This window comes from Quercus robur, chromosome 4 (genome assembly GCF_932294415.1).
Source record: "Quercus robur chromosome 4, dhQueRobu3.1, whole genome shotgun sequence".
NCBI lineage: Eukaryota > Viridiplantae > Streptophyta > Magnoliopsida > Fagales > Fagaceae > Quercus > Quercus robur.
This window is the reverse complement of record NC_065537.1, coordinates 66,625,300-66,651,576: the sequence shown is the minus strand read 5'-3', so window position 1 is coordinate 66,651,576 and position 26,277 is coordinate 66,625,300. Positions and strand designations below refer to the sequence as shown.

Sequence of the window (26,277 nt, the reverse complement as noted above, 5' to 3'; positions counted from 1 at the left end):
GAACCTTCCAACTTCTCCGCGCCTCGGTCCCCAAACGTTCAAGAGACGAGGCCACCGAAGCCTCTCTATTAGAAGCAATCCCGTACACTACCGGGAAAGAAAGATGGAGTGGTGAGTCCCCACACCACTGGTCCGTCCAAAACTTCACTCTATCCCCCACCCCTACCTCAAACCGGATGTGTTTGCTAAACACCTCCCATCCTTTTCGGATACTTCTCCATAAGCCACACCCATGAACACCCCTGCCCAGTTTGGAAGACCAACCCCCCCACTCTTCCCCAAACTTCAAAGCCACCACCCTCCTCCAAAGACGAGTCTCCTCAACCCCAAACCGCCATAGCCATTTTCCTAGTAAGGCTTTGTTAAACGTAGATAACTTCCTTATACCCAAACCACCATTAACCTTAGGAGCACACACCTTATCCCATCCCACCAAATGAAGCTTGGATTCCCCCCACAAGAAGTCCCTCTGAATCTTCTCAATCTTATTAGCCACATGCGAAGGGATGGTAAAAAGGGATAAAAAGTAAGTAGGAAGGTTGGAGAGCGTACTCTTAATCAGCGTCAATCTACCACCTTTAGACAAATACAACTTCTTCCACCCGGCCAACTTCCGACTAATTTTTTCCAGAATAGGATTCCAAATAGAAGGGGACTTATGGGCAGCCCCTAACGGCATACCAAGATAGGTCATATATAGATAGATATAGATGTTGTATTTTAATCTTACCCTTGGAACTGAAATCCTGGCTCCACTACTATATATATAATTGCTTAGTTAATGTTCAATTAAATAAGCCAGATCATAAAAAAATAAAGAGATGGATAGAAAACAAGAAAATAAATATAGAAAAACCTTCCACAACATTCATATATTTTTTTTATTAGTAAGCTATACACACACCCAGTGAGTTTTGAACCCACAACATCACCCTCAACCTATTCGATGTGGTGGGAGATGTCATTTGAGACAAAGCTTATTGGACACAATATGCATGAATTTTAATATGAAAAAATAGATATTTTGTAGCAAATAACAGTATTACGTTGATTCACACTTACTATTGTACAAAAGCATTTCCTAGAGCTTATTTACAAATCAAATATTCACCTAATGTATAAAATAGCGGCAGAGATGACAAACTGCACCTACCTAAAGAATTGTGAACAACAATCTTTGCTGAACTTCAGAAATTTCATCAATTAACTGAAATTTCAAATTTCAACCAAAGTTTAAATTTTAAACTAAGGTTGAAGACTAATTCAAAGGTTGCATGTGCTACACATCAAGGTACACACCCCTTTTTAAAAAGGGAAGAGAGCGCTAAAATTTAGCTAGCGCATATTGGCTAAACGGAAAGAACCTTTTTTTTTATAGGTAAACAGAGGGGAGGGAGCTGGTGGGCAAAACAGACAGAGCACTTTAAAGAATATAAATACATTGTTGTATGCTCCTCCAAGACTAGTCATTTGTCAAAATGAAGGTGTGAGAGGTACTTTAGGAGCACAAGTATATAAAACCCCTTAACACCCCCCCCCCCCCCCACCCCCCTTTCTCCCCCTTTCAGTGCAAAAACATATTTACTCTTCCATAAAGGCCTCTTTAGCCATTTACTTATCAAAAAATAGGAAATGATAACTAGCCCTTTAGCCTGCCATAACTCCAACCTTTGTAAAACATAAGAGGCATAACTTCCAGTCAACAATCACTCTTTGATTTCTTCACTCACCTTGGGTAGATTTTGAAAATTACAGGAGATCACTTGAGCTTTATTCAACTATTTGACAAGGTATATTATAACTTCATTATTTCTTAGTGTATGCCAAGACATTGCCAAAGAGACAAACAATAACCTAATTTATTTTGCAAAGTGGTATGATGATGGCATTGTCCTCCAAAGTTCATGAAATGCAGCAATAGGATATGTATATTTTTTCAATTATGAAATGTAGAACACAGAAAGCATGCTGAAATAGGCAATGAATTTCAGAATGGCTTGCATTTAATCTAACTATAAACCTCAATGCGCAAAATTTTGTTAAGTATAACTGAGCTAAGCATGTAAGAGCTACTGACATTTAGTACAATTAGAACTGCATAATCTGAATTAATAGTAAATAGGGCACATATCAAACAGTTTAAAGTTGCTAAAAAATTCCCCTTTAGCCAATATCCATATGCCAAGTTGACTACAAAAGATAAGTATAAAAGAAAAATTAGTGCCTTCTCACATGACATACTCATCAATATTTTAAATTTTCCTAATTAGGGAGAAAAGGCAAATAAAGGGAGGATGAAAAACAATAGGGCATTCCAAATTCAGAGAAGAGAAAGAATAGTATCATAATGAAAGCTCAGAAAGGATTACAAAAGCAAACCATACAACAAGAGATAAAATGATTAAATTTGAGACTTGAAAGCTATTAAAACAAGATGAGAATTGTAAGAATACAATTATGTTTTTGTACAGACACACACAAACACAGATATCTTATCATCAATGTGAAGCATTATATAGTCTAGAGGTAATTACATTTATATGCATTTCTTACACATTTCAAGAGAGGGCATGTATGCATTTATGAACCCACTAAAATTTTCTTTTTCTGGGTAAGCATGAACTTGTCACACTCAGCCATTAAAATATATTACTGTTTTAATCCTTTCAGCAATCCAATTCCATTGTTATTGTAATATTACAAAAATTAAATGAAATTCCAAACAATGTCTCTTACAAAGTGGCACTAACAGAATATGAGGCAAACTACCTCAGGCAAATATGATTTCAATCCTGCAATCTTGTTTAGAATAACCAATTGAATGGTTCAGACCAATATATATTTAGGCCAAAGTCAAAGCATCTCTCAACTGTTAACATGTTATAGCGTTCCACCTACTTTTATCATAGTACAAAATTTAAAAGATACCCATTGTTCTTTATTTTTTTTTGGGTAGGTAAAAATACTTTTATTAAAGAAAGACAACTTCATGTACAATGGACAAAGACAACTTCATGTACAATGGACACAAAGAAGCCTAAAGATTAACAATAATAAATAAAACTAAATTTAAAAAATAAATAAATAATGTTGTACAAAAAGGAAACAACTGTATAATCGTTGCGATGGAATTACCATTCATAAAACCCCATAATATGATATTGATTCTAATAATGCAGCCCTATGACTACTGAATTGATTCTAGGTAACTTTAGACAGCTAAAAGTAACTAAATCAGGTCCTAGCATTTAATTTAGCAGGCTGACATTCCCGAACAGGACATGGAGGAACTCAATCAGATTTCAGGTGACTAAAACTTGCAAAATTAATTCAATCGCAAACAATTTTTACACGAAACTTGATCTAATCTCAACACAAATGAGGGAAATAAAAATGAAAAATCAGCCATAAGAAACATGGAAATCAAAGGCTAGGTTTATCACATGTAAGTTCAAAAAATCAACATAGCTGTCAATCAATAGGAGAGGAAAATAAAGATGGGTTGGGGCTTGACCAGAACTAGTATGCAGAAAATCTGCAAATGACAGGCAGCAAAAGACTACATAGAAGACAGACTCAGAAAGAGAGAAATGGAGAAATTATTCATACAATTGGCCCATCACCAACAAATCACAGCAAAAGTAACATACAAGATACCGGACAGAGAAGTTTTCCAAACTCCAACCAGCCATTAAAATGAGAAAGAAATAGCAAAGATAGAGGATGGGTAGATAAGAAAGGAAAGACAAAGAAGATACAGAAGAATCACCAGTCTTAGAATCCTGTTTTATCACTCACAAATTTTCTTAAAGTGGACGACTCCTAGCAGATAAATGAAGGTTGGACACTTAAGTAAGGAAGAAGGCTCAAACTCTTGCTTCATCCGACCTTAGCTTTTTAGCAATAGTTCCAGTAAACTGAAGGGCATTGAATTTATCTCTATTTCTATATAATCAAAAATAATTTCTATCAAACGAGAGAATATATTTAATATAAGACTTTTCACACAATGGTAATTCACACACTCAAATGGTTGTTGCCTAAAACAACCATTTACTCAAAATAGACATCTTAACAAGGATTGCTTGATAACATGAATTGGATGCCTCAGCACCATCAAAAGTTATACTGTTTTGCTCTTACCAAATGGTCCATAAGACACATAATGGTAAAGGTAAAGCAAACCAAGCTTTAGAGTTTCAAAAGCCTTGATGATCTTATCCATTGATTTCCTTTAGCTTAAAGTGTCATGTTATTTCTTAAACAATAGGTAATAACTTCAGTGGAGTCAAACAACTGTTCAAAAAATATTACCACAATCCATAGAAATTTCCAACATATTACTTCAGATAATGATGCATATTAAACATCTACAACATACATTCTAGTAGCTGCAATTGCCGCAGATAAGTTGAAGATTGGAACCGAACTAATAATAAAACAAAGCTCCTGCATCAACAACTGAAGTGGTGTTACATATGTCTTCTTAAGAAGTAAAAAGATATTCCCTCCATCCCAAAATAAATGCTAACATTTTTCCCTTTGGGTTATTCCAGAATATATGAAAATTTCGAATTTCCAAAACTACACACATGTTGTACAAAAGAACAAACAGGATATTTATCAAGAGTCATGTGACCTCTAATTTAAAGTTAAATGTAATTTTTGGGAAGATCGCCATACTTACCTTTTCTTTAACAATTGTGGCATTTCAAACATTTGATGTATTTAGGGATGATGGGAGTAAATAAAAAATAATGAAAGCTAATGAAGCTACATTGAATATCCAATACCTTATGGGGAAGCTTTGAGTAAAGTATAATAAAAAAGAAAACTGGATGAACAAAGGGCAAAACCCTTCTGTCTAGTAAGATCCCAAGCTCAAGCTGCAAGAAGGATAGCTTTTTCAGGTAAGGGTATTGAAGTGAGAGAAATAATAGAACCAGTAACTTAAGAAGAATAGAAATCAATATACTTGGAAAAATTATTAGGTACTCTCGGAGAGTACCATAAATATGTACTCCTCTCTCTCACATGAATGGTAGAGAGAGTACATATTTATGGTACTCTCAGGAGTAGACAATAATTTTTCATATTCTTGAGCAGGACAATTATGTTTGTTCCAAAAACATGCATTTATTGCTTTTACCATTTAACTAACCCTGCTGAAAGCATGAATTTCATTTCATTGAGTGTATATTTGGTTTTTTTTTTTTTAAGGAAATAATAATTTTATTAAAATAGAAAATGTACTCTGTGTCATGATGATCATCTATTTCTTTAATTTTGCTTGACCATATTCGACATATCCATTTGAAAATGTGCAAAATTAAAGTTGCAGCAAAAAAAAAAAAAACTACCCAAAAATATTCCTCAAAACAAAACTAAATAATGATTCAATGGTGAAATATATATATATATATATATCACTAGTAGAACTAAAATCAAACCCCAGCTATCTTGACCCCTGACCCAACTCTCCTCTTACCCAAAAAATAATTTTTATTTTGATTCAATGTATACAAAAGAGAGAACTCACCTCCTTGAGTCGTTTGATGTCGGAAGCAAAGATGGACCCGCGGTGACTGTGCCAAATGGGATTTTCTGACGTCGGAACCACCGATCTGGCCAGTGGCTGCATTGCTTCAGAGAGACCTTCGCTCCTTGAGAGTTGAGACAGCTTCACACTTGGAGAGTGTGAGTGTTTGGTTTCAAATGGTAAGAAACAGTAGGCGGGCTTTGAAAAATTTTAAGGGTGAAACAGTCTTTTCCTATTTGGTGAGGTGTCAAAGTTTTGAGTCTTTAGATTAAATGAAGGGTTGAGATTTAATTCAAATATTTTTTCCTTTGTAATTATGTTTATTTATTTAAAAATTGACATTTCTTATAATTGATTCACTTCTTTTCTTTTGTTATTATTCAGGGGTACAATAACTTTGAATAATAGATTTTGTTTCCTAGTATTTCAATACTAATACCTTCTTCTGAATTTTGAAAAGGATGAAGTAAAATCATAAACGGATTTCCTAATATTACTTTTGATTTTTTTTTTTTTTTTTTTTGGGTTTTTTGAGAAGGTACTTTTTAAGTTAAATCTTTGACTAGCTAATACAAAAATAGTTTTGAAATAGATTCCATTATTACTTACATACATGAGTATTTCAGTATTTGTCATGTATTTGAAGTTTATATTCAATCTTTAATTTAGATCTATCGGTTTTATGAATGATTTTTAATTAGTTTGAGAGGCAAGTTCAAGTCACTTTATTTATTTTAACAACTCATTTTATGATACCATTACAAACCCAACGTGATCCATTTTACAAGCCCAGTTCGTCATCCATCATTATCACTGTGACCCAACAAGAGAGATAGCAAACCCAATAAACCATACCAAATTTTGAGTAATGAATGATGGAAATTAAGAATTGAGTAATAAAAATTACTAAACCAAATATAGCGTTAGCCTCCTTGCTTGGTCTTCATTTGATTTGCAAATTGCATCATCAACTGCATTAACAAGAGCAAACTAAGCCAATCTAGCTTTTAATATTAATCCATTGATTAAGTTATGGACCTTATGGTTTGGGAGATATACATATAGTAGTGGTGATTTCACTTCACAATGCACATGAGATAGAATCTCCTTGATTTTCATTATAATAATTAAAAATAAAAATAAAAATGCAATACGTATCAAGTCATTTCCTTTCCCTCTTGTTTCTAAACTCTCTCTCTGCTCACGTTTTTTTCCTCCCTTTAAAACCCTAAACACTTCCTTTTTTCTTTTTTTTCTTTTTTTTTACTTTCTTCCAAACCAGCTTGAACTTCAACATTTTTTTTCCCTCCCTTTAAGCTTCCCTCTACATTACATATTTCAAACTCTTTCTCTGCTCACGTTTTTTTCCTCCCTTTAAAACCCTAAACGCTTCTTTTTTTTTTTTTTTTTCCTTTCTTCCAAACCAGCTTGAACGTTTGATATTTTTAATTTCATTTTCCTTTAAGCTGAACCGAAAAGGCTTTGGGTTGGGCTTGATAGTGGAACTAAATAAATAAGAGGTGGGCTAGATTAATTATACAAATTTATTATAGGGTGATAGTGGGAGTAAATAAATAATTAGTGAGCTGCATTTATAGGACTGGGATTTATAGGGCTGTAAATTGTAAAAACTATTTAAAAATTGAAGGTAAATTTTTTTTTTTTTTTAAGAAAATGAAGTGGTAGCTGATGTGGCACAATGTAAGAACAACAGCATTAAACGCTACGCTTCAGCTTTTAGTAATATATAGAATAGATATGTTGTAAAACTCAAGTTTTATCCCTCAAATTCCAACATGCCATATCATCATGTTACATATTAAAGAATAGGCACAACCACACTTATTGAATTTTATTATCCATTTGAAAATCCAGTTTTAATTGTGAGTTTATTGAGATGTTATTATGTGTGATAGAATCTATTGAATTTTAAGTGAAAAGCTATTGTGTTAATTTTTTATTAAATGGTGTAAAACATGAGTTTTACTTTTACACCTCATCCTCACCAATTCGAACTCAATAAATAAATAAACCTGGTTGGAGTTTCCAATATAGATGAAAATGTGAAGATAAAATAAAATAAAAGATCAATCCAACTTTTCCTATTGGCACTTCCAACGAAGATGTGTTCAAGATTCAAATTCTCTTTCCTCTAATTATTGAGTTATAAAAAAAAATGAGGGCATTGTAGATAGTTGCAAATAGTTAATCAATCCATCCTTTTCTTTTTCATTTGATAAATATTAAAAATATTTAACATGCTCAGCGTTGTTGGCTTTCCATAACGAGACCTTATAAAATAAATTAAAAAATAAAAATTGGCTAGTGTTACAGAATTTTAATGTGATGATCTGATATTCATTTTGGAAGAGTATTGTCCCATCAAGCTTGAACTTTATTGGGGAGGAGCACTGCTATTGTTGTTAGGTTCATATTTTCTATGTAATTAGTTAATCCTTTGACAAAACACACTTGTAATTGGGTAGATCTAAGTTGGGATAAATGTAACAAGGATAATGTTATTCAAACATATCAAGTGGAATCATTAAAAACATGAAGGTTGATACAAGAAACAAGTGAAAAATGACTGTTTCATTAAGTCTCGACACAAGCGCGACAGATCCTGCTACTGGAGAGTAATGGAGAAGCTTGACATATGCTAAATCTATCGAGAACTACGATTTTAGAAATTTCAGATCTAAAAATCGGCCCAGATAACTTGAATGATTAGAGTTTCTCTTCTTACAACCCTAGTCATATATAAGGCTTATTTTAAAAGTCATCAAGTACGGAAACATAGACTTAGAACTTATATACTTTGTGAGAAGTTACTGCGTTTGTGCACCTTAGGGTTTTGTAACCAAGTGCTTCCTTATTTTCATCGTTTATGAAATGAAGAACTTTACAACCAATAACAATCAATCAAGTTGCTAGAGTTAGTCATGTACTGAGATCTGTGCAAAGGAGTTAGTCATAGATTGGAAATTTGTGCAATAAAAGAAAGAAGACTGCTACAAGATCAAGTCTAATTAGGTATTGGAGCAAAGGTTCAACTATAGGTTATTATTTTGCAAATAGGCCAGGATAGTGGTAAAATTCCTCATACTTGTAATTGCTTGGTTATTGATTAGTGGATTCTTAGGAATAGTGACCTTAAATTCATCCGGTGGGGTTTTTGCCTTGCAAGATGTTTTCCCAATTTGTCAACAAATCACCGTGTTAATTTATTTTCCGCTATATTTAGTTTATTTGGTGATTTGTTAGTGGCTTTATGATTTGCATGTAATTTGACCTAATTAATTAACTTATTAACCTGGGTCAATCTATTTTAACCCAATAGTTGGTGTTTCCAATAAAGATGATAAGATGAAGATAATAATAATAAAAGATCAATCCATCTTTTCCTCATGCGTTTCCAATGGATATGTGTTCAAGATTCAAATTTTCTCTCCTTCAACTATAGAGTTATTTAAAAAAAAAAAAAAATGAGGGTATTGTAGATAGTTGCAAATAGTAAATCAACCAATCCATTTCTTTATCAATGTCATAAATATAAAGATAAATTACACTTTACAACTCAAAACTATATCTCCGATTACATTTTGCACCATAAAATTTTTGAATGCATATTTTGTACCCCAAAACTATGATCATTGTAACATTTTGCACCCTAGCATCAAGTTTGCTATTAACCTGGATGGGTAAATATGGCACAATGTGTAAAGACCTAGTTGCCCCCTCTTTTCAATTCTTTAAAAACAAAAGATAAATTACACTTTGCACCCTTAATTTTGAATTTTCATCCAAGTTAACAGCAAACTTAACGTTGGGATGCAAAGTGTAACAAATGTTATTATTTAGGGTGCAAAACGTATATTCAAAAATATCAGAGTGCAACATGTAAATATTAACACTATTTAACATGCTTGGCTGGTATCAAGAGTGCCATTGTCTTTCCATAACAAGATCTTACAAAATAAGAATAAAATTTGGCTGGTATCAAGAGTGCCATTGTCTTTCCATAACAAGATCTTACAAAATAAGAATAAAAATTGGTTGGCATTTCCAATGAAGATGGTAATGTGAAGATAAAGAAAAAAGGAAAGAAAAGATTAATCCATCTTTTTCTCCTTATGTTTTCACTAGAGACATCTAAAATTCAAATTCGCCCGTCTCCCAACTATTTATAATAATAATAATAATAATAATAATAAATTAATAAATAAATAAATAAAACAAACTTAATTGCTTTCCATAATGAGACCTTAATTATACTTATCTTCAACTCACCATCACTCCTATATAAATAGCCTCCAAGAATACTAACCCAATATATATACTTACATCCAATCAGTAAGGCAATGGATTTTGAAAGAATGATCTTAATTGTAGTTTTGTGTTTGGGTTTGACAAGTATCTATCAGGTGAATGGAACCCGAATTATATCCAAAGAAGAAGAACTGGAGTTAGAAAGAGAACTAAAGCTCATAAACAAACCTCCTGTTAAAAGCATTCAGGTTTTAGACTAACTCGAACTCATTTTTGTTTTGAATCTTTATATATTGTAATACTATAATACTTCAAGCATATTTGGTGCAATGATATTTAAACATTCCATTTAGAAATTATATGTTCTTCTTATTGTTATTATCAATTGATTGTTCATTTGAGTAAGATCTAATGCTCTAGGTGTTTTCTCCCCTACCCCAACAAAATTTTATCTCTCTAATTTGGGGAGAAAATAGAGGGGAGAAAAATAATTGCAATCAATGACTAAAATACCCTCCTTTCCTCCTTTTTTTTTTTTTTTTTTTTTTTTTTGCTTTCCTTTTTTATTTTGCTTTCCTGAGCATGATGGATTTGTTTGCTTTTCTTTTTTTGGGTGTGATATAGCATATAGATTGTTGTGGGTGCTCTTTTTTTGTTTTCCTCTTCTTCGACATGATTTTTTTGGCATGATTTTTATTTTTTAATAAATTTGGGTAATTGTTTTTTTTTTCACTTTTTTTTTAATTGGACATTATTATTAACAAGGGCATATGAGTAAATTTATATATAAAAAAAACTTTTTTTTTCCATCTTTCCATTTTTCCACCCCCAATCAAACACAAATAAGGGAAATTAAAATATCTTTTATCCTTCCATTTTTCTATCCATTCCTCATTTTCTATCCCCCACGTTTCCACTCCTCCAACCAAAGAGTCCTTATGTTTTATTCTCCAATTCTCTCATAAAAGAAGAATTTTAGTTTGATTTCCACTCTCCTCTTTATCGAAAGGGGGAAAAAAGATAGAAAATAGTGGGGGGAAGAATAATTTCAATCAATGAATAAACTACCCTCCTTTCCTCCTTTTACTGGTCCTATTAATAGCTTCTTCTCTTTTTTTTTTTTCTTTTTTTTTTTTTTTTTTTTTTTTTTTTTTTTTTTTTCTTTTCTTTTTGCTTTCCTAGGTGTGATTGACTTTTTGGTTGCTTCTTTCTTTTTATTTATTTATTTGCTTTCCTTTTTTATTTTGCTTTCTTGGGCATGATAGACTTGTTTCCTTTTCTTTTTTTGGTGTAATATAGCATACAGGTTGTTGTGGGTGCTTTTTTTTTTTTTTTTTTTTTTTTTTTTCAGCGTGATTATTTGGGCATGATTTTTCTTTTTTAGTAAATTTGGATAATTTTCTTTTTTTGTCACTTTTTTTTTCTAGGAATTATTTTTAACAGGGCATATGAGTAAATTTATTAATTTTTTTTTTCATCCCTCAATTTTTCCACCCCAACCAAACACAAATTAGGGAAATTGAAATCTCTTTTATCTTCCCACTTTTCTATCCATTCCTCATTTTCTATCCTCCTACATTTCCACTCCACCAACCAAATAGACCCTATGTTTTATTCTCCAATTCTCTCATAAAAGAAAATTTTGAGTTTGATTTCCACTCTCCTCTTTATTGAAAGGGGGGAAAAAGATAGAAAGACGGAACGACGATGACGACAACAACATTCAAAAGACTTTGATTAAGTTATGAGATTTATTACGAACATTGGTTTAATCGGAAGAACTGAGACTTAATGAAACAAGTGAATTTATATTTAATTTTGACTAAATTATGTGTTTGATCCCTTAAAATTTGTGGGTTTTTTTTTTTTTTTTTTGGTTCCTTACATTTTAATGTTTTTCATCTTGGTCCCCTCTGAGTTCTTTTATCTTAAATTTTATAATGATAAGATTTGCTTCAAGGGGAAAAAAAATGGTAATTCAGTGATAAATATTTGACATGGCATAAATCATAAATTTTTTTAACTTTTAATTATTGAAAGTTTAATAATATCTTACCTAAGAGCACAATTTTTCAATAATTAGTGATAACTGTGGGCTCAACCTAGAAATGCGGAGAAATTATTCTTTCCTAAGGATTGAATCATCCCTCCTCTCCTAGAAAGTCCCACCCTGTTCCAACAGCTCGATGGGCTTTATTCTCGTCCACCATATTCCTTGCCGCCAAGAACACATTGGTGGGCTCAGTAAGGATCCATTCAGCCCTTTGAAACCACAAATAAACCAAATGCAGGCAAATAAATAATCCTCCTTAGTCCCTTCCACATATATGGTAGAAAACATTTTTGACCACGTTATCTTGAAGCCAATGCGAGTTTGGTTGGCAGAATAGACTTGCAAGCCCTCCAAATTTGCACCTTTATCTATTCAAGAATCGAGACCTTGGAATACCAAATAGCTTTCCACAATCCTCGCTTTAAGCAGTTATCTTAACATTCATCTTGGTGGGGCTGGAGATCGATGATGAGTGAAAGCCAAATGATAGGCAAATGACAAGATCGCAGTTATCTTGTCATATGCCTTAGCTTGCTTATATCGATCGAGTACTAATAGCAAGTGATCCGAACATGTGCCTCAATGAAGCCCTCTTCTGGGTGTTTATTGCACCAGGTATGTGGATATTGGATTCCCATGGAACCTGTGATGTCTTCTATATGAGAGTCTCCCCAAGTTAGCTAGTTGAAAGCTTCCATTTTAGCCATGTCACCTTTGAGAGGGATTATGGAACTAGTAAGTATATGATTGAAGTACTTTAGTTGAATAGCAAGAAACTCATGTAAAATGAAATTACAGTTCATTTATTTAGTTCTTAGGGATCCCCAACCCTAATCCTTCTAAAATGTCATACCCATTTGTTTTTTAAAGGCTTTTATCTTGGCAGTGCCTTTTCAATTATTTGTCTTCATGATCGCAACATACAATCATCATATTTTTTAGACGTCTAAATCATGGAAGTCTCATTATTATTATTGGTTTTTTTTTTTTTTTTTTAAATTTAATATATAACATATTTTTATGCTATAATAGAATTTGATTTTTCTTTTTTGAATTTGTAGACAGAATTTGGACATATTGTTGATTGCATTGATATCAATAAACAATTGGCTTTTGACCATCCTCTGTTGAAAGATCACAAGATCCAGGTACTTAAGCAAATATTGAAACTATTTATTCCTTTATCTATATCAATAAACAATTTTTTTTTTTCCAATTGCTTCAGAAATTGTAGTAGTTTGTACTCTTTGAACTGAAAATTATCATAATGATTACCATGTTTGCCATACCTTATCATTTTAACAAATTCCAATTTGACTAGGGCTTATTATTTAAAGGATTAATTAAGCAAATCAATTATGTAAAAAAAAAAAAAAATACTATTCTTAATCAGAATTTGATTAAAGGCTACATTCTAACTAGAGCAAGAGATGGCAAAATTCAGTTTCCTTAACTATGCAATTATATATTATGACTTATGAATCACTCACTTTTGTATGTTTTTATAATTACATTAGTTTGGGTAAGTACGTGTAATAACAATGGACCTATCAATATAGGGAAATATATATTAGAAACATAGAATGATTCAGATATAATAGAACGACAAAAAATAACATATTTTGATAGATTTGTCTTAGCTTGTTGAGAATTTATAGTTGACTCCAAAAGTTTAGGACTAAAGATTTGTTGTTGTTGTTGTTGTTTTTTTTTTTTTTTTTTTTTTGAATTGTAATTTAATAAGTGGATAGTGGTGGAAGAGGAAGTAGGGTTTGAACCACTAACATGTGAGATACCACTAAGGATGTCATTATCATAGAGCTATCACTTATTATTATCATGAAAATATAAATCTGCAAGTTGGAAAACAAATATTGTGTTTTTTAGTTTAATTTGAATTTTTGCTTCTTCAGGAAAGACCTCATTTTTCAAAAAGAACAACAAAGAATGTAGGTCTCTCGCGAAATAGACCTTCAATGATTGGTTTACTACAAGATGCTTGTCCGTCAGGAACAGTTCCTATTCGCAGGACAACAAAAGCAGACCTCATAGCAATTAGATCAATGTCAAATAACATTTATCCTCAAACAACAAAAGTTGCCAATATTCATGTAAGTTCTTTATTATATATTTTGGGATGTATGATGTAATCATAACCATACTTGGTATCATAATACATTACACAAGTATTATTTTCCCAAAAATATAACGTTGATGTCATAATAAGATTTGTGAAAATGGCCATTCAAACCTCTGCATTAACTAAATGAACCAAATTTGAAATGAAGTTTAAAGTTTGATTAGCTAAATAACCAGGTTTGAATAAAACCAAACTCGACTCAATATATTTGTGATCCTTAAACCCAATATTTTTAATATTTAATTATATAAATTTAAAGCAAATTTGTCAAAAGATGAATTATTATTTATTATTTAGAACGATGAAGGTTAATATTGTAGCCAAATTTAGAACTAGGTTCTAGCATTTTTATGGGGAAAATAAACTAATGGTGGATCCCATCAAATTGATCTTATTTGTTGGGTTGTACAGCGTGCAGTTATCGAAATGCGAACCGCTAAATATCAAAGTTATCTTGGCGTTACAGGAAACATCAATGTCTATAATCCTGATGTTAAGGAGGGAAGCAGCTATGCCGTAATGTATGTCATGAACGGTGCAAACGAGAACTTGAATTCTATCACAACAGGATGGATGGTAATTTAAATTTATACTTATTTTGTTGATATTCACAGTTTCACACCTTAATCTTTGATGATTGATAGAATTGTCCAATCATGAGTTTGCAATAAACGATTGTCTTTTTCAACGAAGAAAACAAAGAAAAAAGGGTCGTTTTCTTTGATGCATAAGATTTCATTCGTATTATTCATAAAAAAAAAAGATGTCATTCGTATTGGTTAAAAAAAGTTCAAGTTCTAAGTATAAATGGAACAACATAACAGATTTTTCAAAAGAATAATGTTTTTTACTCCTTGATTACAGGTTTCTCCAGGCATATATGGTACTGGGGATACTTATTTCTTTACATATTGGACGGTAAGTTTCAATAATATCGTTTTCACACATTTATAATTTACTGTATAAATTTTTTCTTATGGTGTATGTGTGTTTCTTGTTTGCTAGTATTTCAATCAACTGAATTTTTAATACACAAAATCAATTTAATTTTTAGATACTATAAGTTCTTTTGAAAATTATACGTAACAATGCCTTTGAAAATTGCAGACTGATGGTGCTAATAAGACAGGCTGCTTCAACATTGCCTGCCCAGGTTTTGTGCAAGTTGACAAAAGAGTTTATCTTGGATCACATTTTGTTAATGTATCCATTCCTAATGGTCCTCAATTTGAGACTGGATTATCTATTTCAAAGGTAAATCTATCGTTAATTAAATTGCATATTATTTTATTTTGTAATATTAACATTTTATGTATTAAATTTTGAAACAAAGTTTGAAAAAGGTGCTTAGAGTTTTGTGACTTTGATCATATACCCTTGTTGTTTTATGTGACAGGCGGAAGATGGAAATTGGTGGGTAACAAAAGATCAAATTAATATTGGATATTTTCCAGCAAATATATTTAATAATTTTGTTGAACCTGAAACTGTTGGTTGGGGAGGGTTCGCTGTTAATCCCCCAAATGGAATTAGCCCACCCATGGGATCCGGAATATTTCCAGATGACAATTATGGACATACAAGTCAATTTAGAGCGATCCAGTATAGAAATAGTTCCGGAGTGCTAAATGGACCTCGTAAATATACTTACGATACAATCATTGACAGCCCTAACTGCTATCTCATAGATTTCCATGGATATATAGGTACGTTCGAGGGATACACCTTCGGGTTTGGTGGACCTGGTGGGGATTGTGGCAATTAAAATATTTTGTACCACAAGTCCAGTGGGCTGTGCTTTTCAATTGAACAGAACTAGTTCCCATCTCTTCCTTAGTGCCTCGTGTTGTTGAGGCTATGGATCGAGATGGCTCTAGGCCTAGTTCTTTTAATTGTAATCGTGTTCTTTTCAGTAATTCAATAAAATAAAGTACTTATTTAGCGCGCACACGCACACACAAATGTCTTGCAAAATAAATTGGAAATTTATTCCTTCAGCTATGACCATTCTTGTCAATGACCTTTTATTGAATTACTAAAAAGAACATGTCAATGACCTTGATTTGTCCTTCCATGCTTAATATTATTAAATTTGATTATGTTTTTGTGTTAAGTTATTCTCAAACACAAAAAAAAAAAAAAAAAAAAAAAGGTTTTCCTTAAGTTTTCCTCAATTATAATCTTTACTTCTATAAATAGCATTGCGTGGATATGGGTTCACTTTGTTATTATTAATAACAATACATACGATATATGAACATATTAGCACTATAAAAAAAAAATGCATATGAACAATGCCTGAGATAAAACCAACCGAGCATATTCTAATCATTATTGTAGCTTATTGGAAGAAAATTAGTCACTTGATCAAAATATGGTTTTAAAAATAGAACCATTAAAAGAACTAGAAAGATGAGGAATTCATGGTTTTAAGGTTGGACAGGGGTTCAATTGGAGGTCAAAATGTGGTGACATAATAAATTTTTTTAAGTTTTTAGCTAGTTGCTATCAAAAAGTTTAAAATAAAGTTAATAGACATATACACATTATAATTAAAAAATTTATCTGTTATCAAAAATGAAAAGCAACTTTGTTAAGAACTTAAAATGCAATGTAGAGATAATATTCCCAAAATATTAGAAACTGACAATTATTTCCCAAAATTATTTTTTTAATTCAAAATTTCTCTCCCCAAATCCAATAAAACTTACATATCTATAAATTTATTTTAAAAAATGAAACGTATACTTTTTGGACCTAAAAAGCCAAAACCTAACCAAATTAAAAAAAAGGGAGGTAAAATATCATTTTCGTCTCTAAAGTATCACAAAAGTTCATTTTTCGTCCTTGAACTTTTAGAAGTTCTATTTTTGTCCCTAAACTTTGCAAAGTGTTCTGATTTTCATCCCTCTATCTGTTACCATTAATTTTTGTCTTATGTGGCTTGACAGAGTGCTAATCGGCAAAATAGCTTCAATGTCTTGGACGTTTAATCACTCCCTTATAAGGCAAATTTTTTTTATTTGTTGCTTTATAGCTTTATTGGAATGTATGGATTTATTGGAGTTGTTGTGCTTACTATGAAGACTCCATCAGACATTGTTGTTGCAAACTCCATCAGATATTGTATATAAACCGATTTAGTGGTACCTAGTGTCTATTGTTGAAGACTCCATTAGACATTAGTGGATCACATGTTGTATTTAAGTCACTTTAATAAATTTAGTTGGCTTGCCACACATGTTAATCAATATGTAACTTTGATAGAGGCAGAAGCCAACGGTCAATTGGGGTCACCGATTTGAGGTTTTCAGTGAGTGAGAGTGGTGGGTTTTCATGGTCTAGGGAATTTGGATTAATGTCAGCATGCCTGAGACTTGGAGATTTTGGTGGGGGTAATTATGGCCATTTAAAAAATGGTTTGCATTTGCCACGAGTTCATATTTGTTAAAATAAAATAATTTAGTCCAAGTTAGATACCACATTAGCGTTCCGCCAGACCATGTAAGACATAAACTAACGGAAACAAACAAAAGGACAAAAATCAGAAGATTTTGCAAAATTTAGGGACAAAAATAGAACTTCTTAAAGTTCAAGAGCGAAAAGCGATTTTTTGAGATAGTTTAGGGACGAAAAATGATATTTTACCCAAACAGAAAATCAAAACCAAAAAGAAAACAAATTCACATAAAAATTCAAATGTTATCTCTAAAAAATACAAAACAGATTAAAAGTGTCTAAAAAATTTATAACACACCAAAATTAAAATGAGATAAAGCCATGTAATAATCTAGTGTGTTAAAATATAAGTTCAAATTCTCACTTCCAAATTAATTAAACATTAACCTAAACTAAATTCAAATCAAATCAGTAAGAGAGGGCTTGAAACAGATCTGCAAATAATAAAACAATTCACTACAAAGGAGGAAAAAACAATTACAAATCCACCAACGAAAACAAAATAATCATAAAGGGAGAGAGTGGTCACCTTTTTTGTTGTAAGAAGAACAAGGAATGAATGGGAGAGGTACATAGAAAGTAATAGAAAACTTAGAGAAAAGAAAATGGATAGAAGAAGAGTTATAAAAAGGAAATTAAGAGTTGGAGTAAGAGTAACATTAATGTGAAGAATTGTAGGGAAGAAAACTTTTTAGCCTTGCTTAGTACTTTTTATCCAAATAGAGAAATCACTTACTTGAGGAGCATGTGCTTTAGCATGAAACATAATTTTTTGGTGAAAGGTTAGGAGGACATGCGTGGGAAAAAATTATATTACTTCTAGGAATGTTCCCATGAGCTTGAAATTAATTTCAACTAGTCGCTAACCCGTGCGATGCACGGGAAAACTATTAGAAAATAATAAAGCATGCATATATTAAAAGACAATTTAAGTTCATGTGTGCTTGCAAGGAATACATACCTAAATAGTTCTTGCGGTAGAAATAAAAGCCTTATTTTTGAGATAAAGAACTGATGTAAACAAAATAACCTTACATAAAACAAATTTAAAAAAAATAATAAAAAAAAAACATAAAAAATATAATGATTCTTCAAAGACAATGGTATTCCCTCTCCAATGATAAAATAATAGAGACGGGGAGAGGAAGTTACCTAGAACATATTTTGTCTAAGCTGTAGACCACAAAACCTGCAAAAAGTAAAGACATCTCCATTTATCTAATCACCAGCTCCGATTTTGCAGCAGGGAGATTGCACAAATTCAATTTGCTAGAGAATAGAAAACTCAAGAAATATATAATAATAGTTATTGAAGTCAAAATAACATACGCTTGAACTCCTCTAGATTGTTCTGCTTATGCCTGCCACCAAAGCAAACCACGATGGGGCGTCCCTTCTTATCCAGGCCTTGCATAAAGAGCTTGCAAACTGATTGTTCTGTTTATGTATTAATTAATATATAAACAGAACTGAACTTTGTAGATCTTGAATGTTTTAGGGCTTTCTACGTCTGGAGAGAGAAAGTTTGTAGAAACCGTGGCTTTATATTTCTTAACTTGAGAGAGGGATAAGGTTGCTAGGGTTTTGAGGAGTTATAATTTTTATTTATTTTTTATTTTTTAAATATTATGCTGACGTGGAAAATTGTGGCTTTATATTTCTTAACTTGAGAGAGGGGTAAGGTTGCTAGGGTTTTGAGGAGTTATAATTTTTATTTATTTTTTATTTTTTAAATATTGTGCTGACGTGGAAAATTGTGGTGCCAGCAAAAGCTTCGGTTTTATATATATATATAGATTAGAAATGAGTCGAGTGAGGTTCCTTAATCACATAACAGACTCTTCATTTATATAAAATGTTTACAACCTTTACCGTATAGGTAAATTGCACTAACCTCCCTTGAGGTTTTTTGTTTTTATACTCTCCTCCCCTTTAGTTTGAGGCAAGACACTCACCTTTGAAAAATTATTCTGTCCTTATGGAGGACCACATCAGCAATGTCTAGCGATCCTCCATACTAATAATATTGTGTCATGTGCTATAAATTATTGACTGAGATCTTAGTCATAAAAATAAATAAAATGAAATATAAAAAACAAGCCACCAGCTCCACCTTTGCCATCGTTGTTCCCTAGCTTCACCACCTTTATCACAACTCAGGTAGTGACAATTGTTGGGTTAAAATAAATTGACCCCAATTAATTAATTCAATTACCAAGTTGATTAATTAGGTCAAATTACATGCAAATTGTGGAGGCTCCAAAAAATCACCAAATAAACTAAATGTAGCGGAAAATAAATTAATACAGGGCTTTGTTGACAAATGGGAAAAACCTCTCGTAAGGCAAAAACCCCATCGGGAGAATTTAAGGTCACCACTCCCAAGAATCAACTAATCAATAATCAAGTGGTTACAAGTATGGGGAATCTTACCACTACCCTGACCTATCCCAAAATACTAGCCTATAGTTGAACTTTTGCTTCAATACCCAATTGGACTTGATCTTATAGCAACCTTCTTTCTTTTGTTGTACAAATTTTCAATCTATGACTAACTCCTTTGCATGGATCCCAGTATATGACTAACTCCAGCAACTTGATTTATTGTTGTTGGCTGTAAAGTTTTTTGCTTCATAAACGATAAAGATTAGGAAGCACTTGGTTACAAAACCCTAAAGCGCACAAATGTAGTAGCTTCACATAGAGTATATGAGTTCTAAGTCTCTGTTTCAGTACTTGATTAATTTTAAAATAAGTCTTATATATGACTAAGGTTGTAAGAAGAGAAACCCTAATCATTTAAGTCATTATGGGCCAAATTTCAGATCTGAGATTTCTAAAATCATAGTTCTCAACAAATCGAGCTTGTGTCGAGCTTCTTCATTAATCTTCAATAGCAGCATCTGTCGTGCTTGTGTGAAAACTTAATGAAATAGGCTTTCTTCACTTGTTTCTTGGATCAACCTTCATGTCTTTAATGATACCACTTGATATGTTTGAACAACATACTCCTTGATACATTAATCCTAACTTAGATCTATCCAATTACAAGTAAAATGTGTTTTGTCCAAGGATTAGTTAATTACAAAGAAAATATGACCCAACAATAACAGTGCTCCTCCCTAGTAAAGTTCAAGCTTGATGGGATGGTACTCTTCCTAAAATGAATATCCCATCATCACGTTGAAATTCTATAAAGCTTGACCTACATCTCCCTTCCCTAGATTATCAATTTGCAAGAAGGTTCTAAGAGTTTAGCCAATGATAGGATTGTTAAGGAAATAAACCACACACAATTTTATAATAGAAATTGATAAAATTTAACATGGAGATGGATGAAGACAAACATACAACTGAAATAATTATTCCCCTTCCTGGAATTTGATCAAGAAAGACATTTATTAGACAATAATTAGATCCTTGAACATATTGAGTGCAATGGACAACTCCTCTCTTCGCAACAATAGGGTTTAGGTTGATCTATAAAACAAAAATCAAATAAGAAACCCAACAAAGAAAAAAAGTACTTAGAAGCAAAATTACAAACATACCAACTAAAAACTGAAACTAGCCGCATAAGCAAAAAGTACAAAACTAAATTAGTTTGAAATGTTCTTCTCCTATTCCTATCTCAACTTTCTCAGCAATTTAAAAAAAAAAAAAAATGAAGAGTATGAAATTGCTTCAAGTTTATTAGGGAGGATCACCGTCATTACCAACAGCCAAACATGGGGACGGTGGCCATGGTGGAGCCAGGGGGTAGGGAGCCAAGGATGATGAAGGTAGAGGGTAAGGATTTTTCTTTTATATTTTATGTTATTTTTATGACTATGTTGGTGACTAGTAGGGCTGTAGGGGTGTACAGTGAGCCCACCAATCCGTCAAAACTGACTTAATCTAGCTCAATTTTAAGGTTTGGTAGGTTGGTTTAGGTTATGAATTTTTTTTTTTTTAATTTTTTATAGCAGGTCAGGTCACAAATCCACCTAACCCAATCCAACCTAACTATATTTAAAATATATTTAAAATTAAAAAAATATATTAGAAAAATATATTATACAATTTTATTATTTACTTTTTTGCCTTTCTTTCTATATAAAACCCAAACATTAAGTTCTCCTTATATAGTTTGTGTTTGTTTGGGTTGGGTTGGATTGGATTTTTTTTTAACCCACCATGGTGGGTTGGGTTGGTAGGTTAAAAAAACTCTTCAATTCGACCAAACCCAACTCATGCACACCCCTAGTGAGTAGGATCCCAGTCAGTAAATTATAACACATGACCCAATGTTATTAACTTGGTAGACCACTAGGCACTACTGATGTGACTAAATAATTTATCTTGTTACATGGGTGTTTATTGCGTAATGGTCCCACTTTTCATCTCCTCACCACCAATTTCCATGGTTGTTTTTAGGAGCAATGCTTCCCACTGTTTGACAAAAGTCCTCAACAAACACTGCTACCCTTAGAAATGGGCTTTAGATACAAAGAGAGATAGACTTTTATTATTTTTTTTTGATAGAAAATAGAATTTCTACTCTAGCCTAATCTATGTGTATATGTGTGTGAAACTCTCTCCTGAAGACTTGAACCCTGACTCTTGCCTCCCACACCTACAAGCGTTTATACTTGTTTGGATAGACTTTTATTATTGATACCAATCAAAAACTATAAAGTGGAGACATCATTGGCCACAAGGCCGGCAATAAATGGCGGAGTTTCCTATTTCCTCCATCCATACAATTTTTGAATTACAAGATTGGCCCAACACAGCTATGAGCTAAAAAATGAGTAGGATTTGTTACAACTTGCTTTTGTAAGACTAAAAAACTAGTGATCTAAAAGAAACATCCCACTGACTTACCTCGTCTAATGAATGAACCATACCTAAAGTTCTAAACTATTTGATTTTGATGCCCAATTGTGCCAAAATAAACCCACCTATCTTATGAGTTGCTTTTTGTAAGTTGAACCCGATTGGCTACAAGAGCTCTCATTCAACTAAATATTACACTAGCCCAATGCCCACTTAAATCAAACCCAACTCAATCTCACTTAAAATTCTCCTTTTAAATCCAAGTCACACCGGCCTTGGCCCCACCTATTGGACTATTTTGAACTAAACCCATTCAATTCGAGCCCAACCTCAAAATTTAACCCATTCCACCATAAAAGTCAACTTGAAACTTTACTTAAAGCTCTTAAAGAACTCAAGCCCAAGCCTAGATACACATTCAAACATAAACCTAATAGTGAAACATATTATTTTTCTTTTCTCCAGCCCAGTCCAAAAATATTTAATCAAGTTTTTATTGTCTAGTCTCGGAGAAGAAAACCATTTTAGAACTCAATACCCAATTGTAACCCAAAACTTACATAGTTCAGTCCGAAAGTTCTTCACTAAACCCAACTCAAGCCAAGCCCAGAATAAAAATATACTATCAGCCCACTCCAAACCCTAAAATAAATTTATAAAATAGAACCAAAGCCCAAACCCAAAGTTAAATTCACAAAAAAATAACAAAGCCCAGAAATGAAAATGTGTATACAAAGTCGCTGAGTATTTTTTTATTTTTTTAGTCATTGAGTTGAGTTTATAGAATTTTGTCATTCTTATAGGCCAATTTGGACGACCATTAGTGGGCAGTCCAACCCAGCAGCCTTAACGAGGCGAACAAACTATAACTCATCAATTAACAAAATGGATTTGCAACATTAATCTATTAATTTGTTTGCTATAGGAAGGGCCGAAGCACACTATTGTCTATTGTTCCATCTTATCTCTTCATTCTTGGCCAAGAGGTGCTGTCTAGGTTGCTGGGTCACAAATTAAGAATAAAGAATATCAATGGCATTAAAGCTAACCCCAGTGGACTAGTCATAACCCATATTATGTAACGACATTGTGCTTTTCTCTAAAACAGTAACAGAGATGCTTAAGGGTTAGCCAATGTTCTTAAAAAATATTGTAGTTGGTCGGGGCAAAGTATCAACTACAATAAGTCTGGGGTTTTTTTCTCCAAGCATACTCAGTCCCAAACTCGGAGATCCATCAAAAGAATCCTTCAATTCAAAAATCTCAAAAAAGATGTTGAATATCTCGGCGCCCCTTTATTCCTCTCAAAAGCCCCTTCCAAAGATTTTGCCTACCTCCAGGAAAGACTAGAGTCTAAGTTAATGGGGTGGAGAAGTAAGTGCCTATCCTAGGCAGGTAGAAGAACCCTCATAACCTCGGTCACTCAATCCTTACCTACATATACTATGTCAACTTCTAGTTTTCCTAATAAAGTGTGTGACAAGTTGGACTCTCTTACTAGAAGGTATTGGTGGAAGCCCAAAGATCAAGAAGGAAGAAAATTCCTTGCTTGGAGAGCTTGGGACAAGCTTTGCATCCCTAAAAGTGCAGGTGGTTTGGGTTTTAAAAAAATCCAAAGACATCAACAATGCACTATTGGCCAACTAGCTTGGATGATTGCATCTAAGAGAGATAGCCTTTGTATGAAAATTCTAAGGGCTAGGTACATGGTGAAGAATGACTGGTTGAGCTATTGAAAAAGCTAAGGATATCATCGTCAAGGGTGCATGTTATCTCATTGGGGATGGCTCCTCCATTAATGTTTGGTTAGATCCTTGGGTTCCTTGGATTCAAGGTTTTATTCCAAAACCTAGAGATGGAGTGGCTACCCAACAACCTATCTTGGTATCCCATCTTATTGACATCCGGATCTGCATTGTTGGAAGGCTTATCTGATTTATGAATTATTTGACTCGTCATCAGCACAAGCCATTCTTACTATACCTATTCCTATCAGGCCAACCCCTGATAAGTTGATATGACATTAAATCCGAAGGGCATTTTCTCTGTCAAATCTGTTAGTCGTGTATTTTCTTCCCATATCAACACTCAAGACTCTTCCACTGTAGCTTGGAAAAAGCTTTGGAATCTAAAAGCGCCTGAAACAATTAAAATGTTCCTTTGGAGATTAGGGGTCAACGCCCTTCCAACCAGAGAAAACCTTTTAAAAAGGGTGGATATTCATGATCCAACTTGCCTCCTTTGTCAGGGATGTATCGAGTCACCTTGTCATCTGTTTCTTAGATGTCCAATTGCTAAAGCTTTATGGTTCTCAGCTTGTTGGGGTTTCAGAGCAAAAGATGTAAGGGCTGATTCACCTGAGGACATAGTCAATCTAGTTATCAAGCCCCCAGATGCTCTTTGTCGAGTAGCAGACCAATGGAAAGTTTCACTAGTCATGGCCCTTACTTTAGACGAGATATGGATGATGAGAAACACTGAGCTCCATCTTAAAAGCAAAGTGGACTTGCGTGCCTCCACTCAGCTCATTCAAAGAAGATTCAGGGAGTATGTGGCTGTCTGCTCAGCTTCCTTAACTTCCTCTGCCCATATCAGTCCACATCACTGGACCCCCCTCCTCCTGGCTGGATTAAAGTTAACGTAGATGCTGCTTTATCTAGTTCAATGACAGCTCTGGCTGTGGTTGCCACAGACCACGGAGGTTTTATTTGTAATGTTTGGGCAAAAGTCAGCCCCCTTCGGTCACTACTCCAAGCTAAAACAGAAGCTCTTTTATGGGTCGTGCAGATTGCTAAGCAGGAAAGATAGAATCAGGTAGCTTTTGAAGGAGATTCGCAGGTGTGTTTCGATTCACTATCCAACAGCGCTGCCACTCCAGATTGGTCCATCCAGACTACCATCTCCAACATTCGCTCCTTAGCTGAGGTGATTCATCACAGTTCTTTTGTTTGGATTAAGAGAAGCTGCAATGCAACAGCTCATGAAGTCGCTAGATTAGCTTTAAATTCCAGGTTTTCTTTTGTTTTCAATAAGGGTAATCTTCCTCCAGCTCTTGCTGCTGTTTGTAAGGAAGATCACCTTCGCTATTCTTCCCTTGTTTAGTTATGAATTGAAGTATATCAAAATATATATATATTGTTCCATAAAATTTTCCTGAAATTATCTTCCAAGTTTCAAGTAAATGTTATTGATCTCTCAAGTTTTAAAAATGAGCGATATTAGTCATACTTCTAACTGTAATTAGTGGTATTATTTACGTAATTGACAAAGTAGTGACCTTGGCAACAATTTTTTTCAAATGACATCTTTTTTTAAAGTGAAAAATCACAAAAATAATTTCACACTTCAGAAACCCATTAATACTAAGCCCAATCAGAGTGCTTTGAAAAATTCCTAACCACCACTCACATCCATAACTATTAAATTTCTCAAATTTTCCCTTTTTTCATTGCATTCACTTTTGATATGTTAATGAAGAGAAGATTGATCATTTGGACCGAGAAAGTTGTTAAAATCATGAAGTCTATATCCTCTAATCATTGGTTGGATTTGCACGGTTTGAGCACCACCAGATAGTAGACCATGGCCCCAGTTTGAACACCTTCTTCACCAAGTTTGAAGAAATAAGTGTTATTGGGTGATCCATGATTCTATACATAGAATTGTTTCTTTTTGTCAGATTACAACATTGAGCGTAAGGACTTTGATTTGTAAAAAGTAACACTAATCTTGGTTTGGTTGAAATTTTTTACCTTTAACCCATCAAACTCGACCTGCACACAATGCTGCATTTAACCTAGAAAAAATATTGTACATAAGAAGAAATCTTTTTTTTTTTTTTTTAATTAAAAAAAAAGGAACAATATAATGGATTTCTCATTATATTAAAATTTTGAATAAACATTAATAATATAAAATAAAATAAATTAATATCCTAATCTATATGAGTATCTTTAAACAAATCCTTAGATAGCAAGTGTCATGCCTCAAACTCAAATT

The 26,277-nt window shown here is 33.0% G+C and overlaps 2 protein-coding genes and 1 long non-coding RNA gene across 3 annotated transcripts; 2 read left to right on the top strand and 1 right to left on the bottom strand.

The window, feature by feature from the left end:
• Positions 1-9,900: 9,900 nt before the first annotated feature.
• Positions 9,901-15,766, top strand: LOC126722430 (uncharacterized). Its single transcript, XM_050425581.1, has 7 exons — positions 9,901-10,056; positions 12,923-13,009; positions 13,775-13,972; positions 14,413-14,577; positions 14,866-14,919; positions 15,109-15,255; positions 15,398-15,766. The coding sequence occupies exons 1-7, from the start codon at positions 9,901-9,903 to the stop codon at positions 15,764-15,766; spliced, it is 1,176 nt and encodes a 391-aa protein (XP_050281538.1).
• A 2,852-nt stretch (positions 15,767-18,618) lies between these two features.
• LOC126723422 (uncharacterized) lies at positions 18,619-18,892 on the bottom strand. The gene is made up of 2 exons (XR_007654293.1): positions 18,790-18,892; positions 18,619-18,649 (listed from the first exon to the last, which is right to left on the bottom strand). It is a non-coding gene; the product is annotated as an uncharacterized LOC126723422 (long non-coding RNA).
• Positions 18,893-24,295: 5,403 nt separating this feature from the next.
• Positions 24,296-24,922, top strand: LOC126722429 (uncharacterized). Its single transcript, XM_050425580.1, has one exon. It carries the CDS (start codon positions 24,296-24,298, stop codon positions 24,920-24,922), a length of 627 nt encoding a protein of 208 aa, XP_050281537.1.
• The last annotated feature ends 1,355 nt before the right edge of the window (positions 24,923-26,277 follow it).